Source organism: Bidens hawaiensis, unplaced genomic scaffold (assembly GCF_021521415.1).
Source record: "Bidens hawaiensis isolate Kalapana, Puna unplaced genomic scaffold, B.hawaiensis_p1.1 tig00042392_1, whole genome shotgun sequence".
NCBI lineage: Eukaryota > Viridiplantae > Streptophyta > Magnoliopsida > Asterales > Asteraceae > Bidens > Bidens hawaiensis.
This window is the reverse complement of record NW_027505782.1, coordinates 61,512-72,328: the sequence shown is the minus strand read 5'-3', so window position 1 is coordinate 72,328 and position 10,817 is coordinate 61,512. Positions and strand designations below refer to the sequence as shown.

Below are 10,817 nucleotides of genomic sequence, written 5' to 3'. Positions count from 1 at the left end.
TGAAAGTTAAATTTATTTGATTAGGTTTATTCATCTATAGATGCACTTAAATATGTGATTATTTGAAAGTTTAACTACAATATTGTTGTTTTATTTAACGTTAATATGTTATCACACTTATCGTTTAATTACTATAATTAATTTATCTCATGGCCCATTTTTCATTTGCATGGGGTCTATAAAGGCCCAACGCTTTCTCAAGAACGGCCATGGTTCGAACAACTATGATTTATGTGAAATGAAAAGAGGCCTGAACAAGGTTTGTTGCAAACACAACTTTGAAAAGCCACATTGTCTTCTTGAATTGTTGTAAAGCGTTGAAAGAAGAACAAACTCAAGCGCCAGTGACAAATGATGTAAATTTGTGGGCTTATAGCATTCATGCAGTTCGGAAGCGAATGACGCATTTCATGGTTCAACAAAGCTTGCCATTTAAATACGTTGACAACGAGCCAGAGGCGGATTGACACGAAGAAAAGAAGACCCATATCCTGACTCAAACTATCAAAAAAAATAAAAAAAAATTAACTAACATTTGTCAAGTACGCTTGATGTTTATCTACAAAATATGGTACAACATCAAACATTCACAAATCAATGACAAAGTAGCATCTTCAGAATGGTCAAGTAATTAGCCGTGAGGCCCGTGATCCTATGTTTAACTTGTATAATACTTTAGTGAATGAAAGTACTAAACGACAATGGGGTAACACTCCTAGTAGCGAATTCACGACTCACAAGGTATGATGGGAGAGACTTTTTATCCGGCATGTATGCAAGACATTTTGATATGTTTGCTTGGTGGAAAGGTAAGAAAGATCAATTTCTGATACCATATGCTACTGCATGGTAAGAAAGGTTGGAAAGGTAAGAAAGGTAAGAAAGCCTCTCAGAGGACATGGTTGAGGATAGGAATTCTTGGAGACTTAGAATTAAGGCTAAGGATTTTTAGGGAGAAAATAATACCTTAGCGGTTTTTCTTTACATGTTTTTGGTCACACACCATTATGTTTTCTCTTCTCATATAGTTCTATATGGTTATCTATACATGTATTAGTATTATTAATTTTACTACGTGCTATTATCAATTTTATCACTATTGTACTTTGATGCCCCTTATTTTCTCCCATACAATGTTATCTTGAGCTGAGGGTCTCCCTAGAAGCCATCTCTCTATCCCATCGGATAGAGGTAAGTTGTGCCTACATCCCATCCTCCCCAGACCCTACTTATAGCTTTGCTATTGGTGGGATTCCACTGGGTATGATTGATTGATTGATTGATATGCTACTGCCCGAAATCTTCTAACCGCTTAATCTTTTATGGTAGCTTCGGAATCTTAGACATGAACAACACTCCCATGATACTTACGGATCCTCTCCCCATATGCGGTTTGTTTTTACACCAAGTAGAAACTTTACTACGCACAGTGTACTTCATAGATATAATTTTTTATAAATATAGTTCAAACGTTTATTATGTCATATTGTACTTTACAGATGATTCTTTTTTTCTTTTATAGTTCAAACGTTTATTATGTCATAGTCATGGCGCATTGTTTATTGGGACGTTCAAGTTAGTATACCAAGTTACCAACATTCACAATTTACAAATACTATTATTCATTTTAGGGTGTGTTTGGGATTGCTTATCATGTTAAGGCGTCACTGAGCGGAGATTCTATAAAAATAAACACCGAAAATGAGGGTTATCAGTTATCACAGTATTGATTCTGTGCTGCAGGATGGCAAGACAACAAGAATGTTTATGGACATTATCATTTTAAGCTAATGAATTCACATGACCGTTGTTGCGGTATGTTTTTATACATCTACTGAAAGAAAATTAATTAATGAAAGAAAAAATGAGTTAACATTGGATCCAAAGTTACTTTACTATAGGTTAATCAACAAAAGCTCATAGTTAAGTATCATAACCAATACAAGACAAAATCTTACAGTAGAAGTAGGACGATAAACCTTACTTGTTCAAGACTAAAGTAGCCATGATTAAGCATATTTGATCCTTTTAGCTGGACCTTGGTCAAGGATGGGGTCAACCGAAGGCTCTGCTTGCTCGGTTTCAGGGCCCTGTTCTCCTTCTGCGGTTGATGGTGGTGTGTAACCCTCTGGGAATGGTGGTGGCGGCGGCGCAGCCGGAAGCTGTTTGCAAAGTTCAGTTTAATAAAGAATATTGTAAGCATATGAATAAAAACAAATCGACCCGTTTGACATTTAGCTAAGTTGACCTATGAAGTATTGAAGCAGAAAATAAGTATAAAAAAGGCACTGTTTACCTTGCGTTGCAAGGAGGCAAGAATGTGGTCAACTCGTTTGACTTCCTTAACGTCAATAGTCTCCTTAGCAGCCTTTGGTTCAAGTGATGTGCTCTCATCCTCAGGATCCACTACATAATACTCATCAATGATATTTAATACATTTACTATTTATTAAAAGTATAAAAAAACGAACAGAAAACGATTTCTGGATCTGACAAGAATACTTACCATACCCAACTTTCTCCAGCTTTGAGGCTGCAGTTGTAAAAGCCTTTGATATATAATATAATGTGCGTCCCTGTATATACAACCAGATTAAACCACACAACATTTGCAATGTAAAACTTTATATGAACTAACAGTACAAACGACGAAAGAAATAGTACGTACAACCCGAGCTGCAAAGACATTGCAAAGCTGCGGTGCTTGATATATTGAACCATCAAGCACATAATATGTTAGCATTGGGGTCACCTTCTCAGGACCGTCCCTCTTTTGCTTACGCATCACAAACAAGTGAGGCTCCATAACTTCACTCACCATGAACTCTATTCCTGTCATTTTACTATAACACCGGCTGTCATTAATAATCGGCTAATCGCATTCTACTTCAAATGCAATTAATAATATTAAGTTATATTATAACTTACGAAAGATGGGAAATATCTAAAGGATGAATTGACCGCATCCTGAGCTGTTCATTGTTGCAAGTGTAATCATAGAAAGGAGAGAGTGCAAAATAATCAAAGACAAGATTGCGGTCCAGTGGATATGTGTTTAACCATAACTGATCTCGGAAGCATATTCCCGTCATGTCGGTCCCGGGTGTCGGCGGGGCCACTGCTGCTGCAGGATTTCCATCCACCATGTTGGGCGGCAACATGGGTGTACCCGCCTTGGCCTTAACTCTAAAATTTAGCAACACAATAATAGCCTTTTCACCTGTTTTAAAACAATAACAGTAAAATTTAAGAAAGAATTTCGATCATGGAATTAACATTTAATCTCGTGCAAGATTCTTAGCTGGTTTTATTTCAGACACATTATAGAACAATGTTTTAAGTTGTATAACGGCATAATCAAGAAATCGATCACTGAAATTCCTAAATCATTTACCTTTTCATTCGTTTTAAGTTTGCACTACAAATTGATATTGTGTATTTTAAAAATGGTACATAAAAAATGTGTCTTAAGCCTGATACAATTAAAATAGAACATGTAGACAAATCATCAAACACCTTATGGGCATTCCAGCAAAACTCAACAATTACATATAACTGAAGTGAAGTGTAGCTATTAAGCAGTATTAATTTGAATAAGATAACCCTAATTCTCAATCTTGAAATCAATTGTAAGTAAACCCAATTGAGAATAACACAGACAACTAAAATCGAATGTCAAAGTAACCCTAATTCTTAATATCAAATCCAAATAAATTGAAAACTCTACAACTAAATTATGTAGATGAAAAGATATTAGGAATTTATTTACCTGGGTTCAATTCAACTTGGCAACCGGATGCAACAAATTACGCAATTTCAGGCTTCAAATCACTACAGACGCTTGCTTAAAACGTTAAGCTGGATATAACCTAATGAACTACAGAAACTAAGTAATAAATGAGTTTTAAAGGCACAAAGACGGTTTGGCCGAGTGGTCTAAGGCGCCAGATTTAGGCTCTGGTCCGAAAGGGCGTGGGTTCAAATCCCACAGCCGTCAATTCCCTTTTTTTCATCTTCTATTTATTTAAATATTTAAAGTTCAAAATCAAGCTTCATGTGGTTTGTCCTGTTTTAATAATTCTATTTTTGTTGTATTTTAGTTTGATGAATAAAAAAAACTTTAAACTAATATATAAATCAATGGTGTTTAGAACTTAGGTAACTACCATAATAGGTATGAAAGATTTACCGTGGATAGCCTTACTACCATATGACAACAATGTTTGTCTGTAATCATAGTGGTTTGGGCGTTGGACACTTGGACTCACCAAAAGGTGTGGTAACAGGTCATGACAATTCAAAATGAGTATCTTAACTAACTCCTATTAATGGTATGTATGATAATCGTCTCGGGGTGGGGTAATTGTTGATACACATGTGACCATTCCTTCCACACTTATGATATTGTATGATGTTTTTGGTATAATTAGTGTGTACTTATAGCTAGAACATCAAGCTCTTCATTCTAGCAAATCTTGCTTAATCTTGTTTTAGTAGACCTTATATCGTTTGACATACCTTATACTCAAAGATCATGGGTTAACTTACAATCATTCAATTCCATATACTTAGTTCGCCTCCCTTAAATTTCTGATTGTGGAGAAATCGTAAATTAAAGATGTAGATTATGCAAAGCCTTTTAAGTTGGGTAGTGTAACATTTTGAGAATGTTTATCAATTATCAGTATTTGATATTTAATATCCAATCATTTGTAAGAATTTGTACTCACGTCACTTCCGTGGGAAACAAACAATATACCACTAAACCACTAGATCATGAGTCAAAATATTATTTTAGTCAAAGTTTCCACTTATCAAGCTAGTTAAGTTACAAATCCATGATCAATTCTTTGGTGAGTTACATGATATCATGATAGCTTATTTTACTATCTTATTGTTTCTACTTTTGGTTTATAATTCTTCATTGGTGTCTATGTTAATTACTTTTTCGTCGGTTTGTATCTTTTTCATCTTTTTATCTTTTTATTCTTTTATCACATCTCCTGAATTAAGAATATACACATTCTCATCCCACATGCCCTAAATCTAGTATTAGATTTTACCATGTGTTTGTTTATTAGAGTTTTAAAATTTTAATATTTTAACATAATCAGAATACTAGAATTACTAGGTTAATACAGGTCAATAAAGAAAAGAATATCAAAGGGTTAAAATATTAAGTTACGGCTTTAAAGATGACCTTTATTCTGTTCTTTAAAAGAAAAGGTTATAGCATCATTCAAAAACCTCAACAATAAGTAGATTATTACATCTAAAACGACAAGAACTCTGTGGCCCAATGGATAAGGCGCTGGTTCGATCCCCAGCAGAGTCGTTTGTTTTTTTATCTATTTAAAAAGAGCAAGACAATCTTATTATAATTTTTTTTTTCTTTTTTCATATTTAAACTTAAAATAATTGTAGTTAATGTTTTGTGTTTACTGACGAGAGAGCAGACCAGAATTAACATATCTTCATCAAAATATGTATTGAACTTGACATGTATTGCAGTTATCAGTTATGTGATTGAATAAATATATAACGGTGTCAATTTTTATTTTTTCTTAACATATAAAGGTTGATCTAATATCATAATCATAATCATCTAAAAGCCGTGACTTATAAAATGTATTAAACTTGCCACCTATATCAACATTTTAAAAAATATTGATTTTGTTAAAAATTACAAATAAAAATACAAAAATTAATTTAAGTATTCAGCTATCTATCATACAAAATGATAAAACATTCCAATAAATTGTATAAATGGTTTCTTTTGCAGACACAAAATAAAGAAATAATTATGTGTTTCTTCCATGAAACTTGGTTCTCCAAAAGAGAACACGCGGCTTCTTGTAAAAGTTTCCAGGCTGCAATAACATGCTTCTCTTCTGTCAATGGAGCTCCTACAACGAACCTTAACACGTATTTACCAGACAGAACCTGCAAAATGAGTCGAGTTGTGTTGACGGTCAAAACTTTATTGTCCTTTTTTTTTCTAATTTCATGAAGAATTATACTTAATATTTTTATAAAACGGTTACAAGAAATTTAAGCGGCCATAAGCACTGAATTATGTTATGGTATGGATGACTTTTAAACCCTTCGACTAGTTTGACCGTTTCTTTTTAGCAAATACTTTTAAATTTTTACGTGGTTGCTCAATTAGCAATAGAATCATTCAAATATCATTTGCACAATCGAAACAACCATGTAAAAACAAAGAGATTTGAATCTCTACAAACGGAAGAATTATACCGTATGAGAGATGAACATCTTCCCGGATGAGTTGACCGCATCCAAGAGATCACGGTTGACTTTGTTGACATATTCTTCGGTTTTGTTAGCAGGTAGAAAACGAAAACAAACTAATGAAAATGTCCGGGTAGCAACGACCTGAAAATGGGAATGTTCATGGAAAACAATTTTCTTCTAAGAAAATAGAGTTATCATCATGTTCATAAACTTACAATATTTAAATTAATCTATAACTTAAGGATATTATTTTATAAATCAAATATCCATATAAATTGCAATGTTTAAATGGGAACACCAACTTGCTTATTGTCATAATTACAAGTTGTTAAACAATCTTATTCATTTGTTTACAGTTTTCATACAAAATATTGCCCTTAATTAAGAAAATATGACTTCATTTTATTTGTAATGATGATGATGGTGAGCAAATAGGTAAATTTATCTTGCAAACATAAAAAGTATAAAAAAAAATATAGTCTTACCTCAAACCTTGAGTCTTGAACAACAAGATCTTCAAATTGTTGAGCTAATTTGATATGGTTTCTAATGTAAGACTGAAGATTTTCAACCCCATACAGCCTTAATACCATCCATAATTTCAGAGATCTACGAAACAATACACAAATGAAAATTACAGAGTTTACCCTTAACATGAAACACACTCTTTTTACCATTTTACCATTAACATGAAAACTGAATAGTGGATAGTTCTTACCTAAATCTGCGTCCAAGCGGAATTTGCCAATCTTTGTAATCTATAACTGTACTACCTTGAGAAGCCTGATTTACAAGTGTACAACAAGTCAACAACATATAATAAGTTTCTAGAAAATTTTATGCTAATGTGTAGGATGGATATGCTTACTTTATTCTTTAAATACTCGGGATTTGTTGACAGAGATTGAATGAGGGCACTTCGGTCCTGTTTAGATGAGAAAAAGGTCGGATCGTTATTTTAGATGATGATATGTTTTATAATATAAAAATGATAGATGAAATTAAAAATAAAGTCCAAACAAACCTTTATCCATAGTGCTGAACAATCGAAGTTGGTTAAAAACCATTTATGGCAATTCATGTTAAACGAATTGGCTTCTTCTATGCCATTCAAATGATGACGATATTCAGGGCAAATACAAGCACTTCCTGCATACGCAGCATCCACATGTAACCATATTCCATATTTCTGTCAAACAGTTAACATAGACAACTTCATTTTATATACATACAAGTATACAACACAAAATGAATATAACTTATGTGTGTGTTACCTTTGTAATCTTTCCGAGTGCAAGCAAAGGATCCACAGCTGTTGATGATGTAGTACCTACCTGTGTATATTAGTTTAATCCATGTATTAAACATCATATACAGAACCATAATTTTCATATAAATGAAAAGGTTAATAATATAAGAGTGTTATTGTTTCTTACTGTAGCACAAAAGAAAAGAGGGATTAAACCAGAGGCAATGTCATGTGAGATTGCATCGGTGAGTGATTCAGGAGAGAGAGAATACCATTGCAGCTTTCTGTTTTTAGCAGCCTCAAATTCTCTGCATGAATTCCTGCTATCTACCATATAAAATACATCACTTCAAAAGTAAAATCATTTTGAGAATAATAATATGATAACGTAGAAAAGAAACATACTTGACACGCCTTCTGTAACGCCGCGTGAGTTTGATCAGAACCATAAACCACAAGCCTTCCAAGCCCATCCTAACCAACCTCTCTCAAAACTTAATCTCTAGCAGCCAAAAGCACAACAAGAATGGCTTCACTTGCTGTCCCTTGAATAGCACCGCCACCTGGCCCTATAATTAACCAACTTTTTATAAGTCTAATCACACACAAAATAATGGTATAACTACAATCTATATTAATATTGGTGTATGTGGATTTGTGCTATAAATAGTAAAGTGTTTCATTTTTTTGAATTGACCCCAAAATTTTGTGGCCACAGATTTTTTTTTATAAATTTAAATTAGTATAGTTTTTATATTTTATAAATAAATCACAAAACTTGTGTGTTTAAAAGTTTGACCGCAAAGGTTAATTAGAAATTTAAATTAGTATAGTTTTCATTTTTTTATAAACTGACAACCTTTTTGTACTTTGAAGTCTAGTCACAAAGTTTTTATTTTTAAATTTTGATTAATTAAAAATGCTAAATACGCGGGAGTGTGTTTAAATTGACGTTCTAGTATAAATTCTGTGATGAACCGGACGGATACAGACATCGGTGGCGGTATTCGTTTTTATGGTTTTCGATCGATATAAAACACATGTCGGTATCCTTTTGGGCATATCACAACGTTATCCGTTTCTATGGTTTTTGATCGATGTAAAACACATGTTGATATCTTTTTGAAATTCGGTTGTCATACCGGGTGCCACATGTTGGTATCTTATATGACTAAATTAATCAAACAGAACTGAATGACAAAGTATTAGTTACCCTTTGAAAGGAAATCGTGAGGAAGTTTGAGTAAATTAGCAAGCCAATCAAGAACAATCATTTCAAGTTCTGTTGCAGCGGGAGAAGTTATCCAGCTAAATCCCACAATGTTGATTCCAGCACTAAGCATTTCTCCAAGAAAGCCTGCAACACTGCTGTTTGATGGAAAATACGCAAAGTAATCCGGGCTTTGCCAGTGGGTAACTCCTGGTAATATCTTTGTCTCAACATCTGGAACAGATAAACGTTAGGTGTTTGGATGTTTGTAATTGTTATAATCAGATAATTGTTATACTGAGATTGTGTGGTGTGACCTTGAAGAAGTGTCTGCAAGGGTTCAGGGTGCAGTGGTGCAGAATCAGGAAGAAGCTTTTGTAAATATCCTGGCTGGTAAATTAACAACTTTTATATCAGGGAATGAAGAATTACAATCTAACCTACTTTCATTTATATTATATACAATGACAAAAAAAATTAGGGGGTCTTAAAACCTTACTTAATAATATATATATATTGCATTTACAAAATAATGACATAGTAGAGATGAAACTGTACACTTTATGTATTATTTATATATATATATATATATATATATATATATATATATATATATCGCATTACCTCCTCTACATTTAACCAACAAACAGCCATTTAAAGCTCCCAAGTATTTGTTAGATAACATCAATACATGTTTTGTTATCTGTTATGCAACTGACACTTGGTTTAAGAAAGCGCTTGAGGCTTTTAGGTCCCAAAACGAGGCATGCACAACATCACGTAGGGGAGGCACTGCTCTATGTACAACTAAATAAGCTTTATTTTACAACCGGAAGTCGTATCTCTCTCATTTGTTTTACATATTAACCTTTTTTTATCTAGTAAACCTTTCATAATTTCCACATTGTTCTTACATATTAGCCTCCTACATGCCCTAATTTTGACCAGTTTTGACACAGAAATAGTGAGAAATACATACGCCCATGAGGCTTTTTCCAGGCGGGCCTTTTAAAACCAGATCATCTTTAATATTGGTGTAAAATAGAATTAAATCTAAAACATATAAACAGATTTAAACCTCACTATTAATTTTGGTTTAAGGCCTAGAATTACAAAGGTGATTTTATTTTACTATTGATTGCACTAATTTTGACGTTATCTTACTAATCTCGTGAAAATAACGTTAAAAATGTCGGAAGGTTAACCTGGCATCATGTGGTGACGTTGATAGCCGAAAGACAAGGGTACATGCACCAATCGTCGGTGTCCCGATGGTTGAGTGTTATGTGCCTTATGTCCAAGGCTTGATGCAAAACTACTATCGAGCCAGGGTCTCATCGGAAGCAGCCTCTCTATTCTTAAAGGGTAGAGGTAAGGCTGTCTACATCTTACCCTCCTCGGACCCTACCATAGCTTTGTTACTGGTGGGATATACCGAGTACTGAAATGTTTTAAGTAGGTACCTCAACTTGGCTGAGAACAGGGAAAGTCTCAATATTCTTGTAATAATCAGCAATGAAATCCACCATTTTGTGTGCATGTTCTCTCAGTTGTTCTGCATCCATTGCCTTCAGACTCAACCCATTATCCTTGTCACTTAAGCCATTCTCCCTGTCACCAAATACCCAGTCAGACATTTCATCAAACACCTTACGTGCATCCACAAAAAGATTGAAATATACTAGTCACAAAAAGCTTACATATTCTTGATGGTTATGTGAGGGAAGATAATGGGTTTTTCTGTATAATGAGTGAATGACAATGGCAATGGGGTTAACTACAAAAACTCTCGTTTTATCTGTGTATCGTCAACTGATCTCATCAATTGGCCTGCCTGCCTGCCTCTGACTCTTTCAACCTTTTCCTTTGGAAGTTGTGACGCTTTATCGTTTTTGTTTTCTAAACTGCCGACGAATATTCACTATATCGGGAACACTCGTCTTTTGATTCTTATAAAACCATCACTTAAGGCAAATGTTCGTAAACACTCGTCTTTTGATTCTTATAAAACCATCACTTAAGGCAAATGTTCGTAAACACTAGCCCAAAGGCATTATGGTGTGATGAGGTAAACCCCGTCCAGTTCAAAGATACAACTAATGA

The 10,817-nt window shown here is 33.9% G+C and overlaps 1 protein-coding gene, 1 non-coding gene and 1 pseudogene across 3 annotated transcripts; 1 reads left to right on the top strand and 2 right to left on the bottom strand.

Moving 5' to 3' along the window:
- Window positions 1-1,747: 1,747 nt before the first annotated feature.
- LOC143615279 (mediator of RNA polymerase II transcription subunit 6-like) lies at window positions 1,748-3,871 on the bottom strand. Its single transcript, XM_077088445.1, has 6 exons — window positions 3,770-3,871; window positions 2,929-3,220; window positions 2,669-2,843; window positions 2,507-2,576; window positions 2,297-2,406; window positions 1,748-2,162 (listed from the first exon to the last, which is right to left on the bottom strand). Exons 2-6 carry the CDS (start codon window positions 3,159-3,161, stop codon window positions 2,010-2,012), a joined length of 741 nt encoding a protein of 246 aa, XP_076944560.1. The 5' UTR covers window positions 3,162-3,220; window positions 3,770-3,871; the 3' UTR covers window positions 1,748-2,009.
- Window positions 3,872-3,917: 46 nt separating this feature from the next.
- Window positions 3,918-3,997, top strand: TRNAL-UAG (transfer RNA leucine (anticodon UAG)). Its single transcript has one exon. It is a non-coding gene; the product is annotated as a tRNA-Leu (tRNA).
- A 1,649-nt stretch (window positions 3,998-5,646) lies between these two features.
- Window positions 5,647-10,396, bottom strand: LOC143615274 (phenylacetaldehyde synthase-like; annotated as a pseudogene). The gene is made up of 12 exons (XR_013150445.1): window positions 10,178-10,396; window positions 9,032-9,104; window positions 8,718-8,948; window positions 7,910-8,073; window positions 7,692-7,831; window positions 7,530-7,589; window positions 7,280-7,444; window positions 7,124-7,180; window positions 6,974-7,038; window positions 6,741-6,864; window positions 6,259-6,396; window positions 5,647-5,943 (listed from the first exon to the last, which is right to left on the bottom strand). The product of XR_013150445.1 is annotated as a phenylacetaldehyde synthase-like (transcript).
- Between the last annotated feature and the right edge of the window lie 421 nt (window positions 10,397-10,817).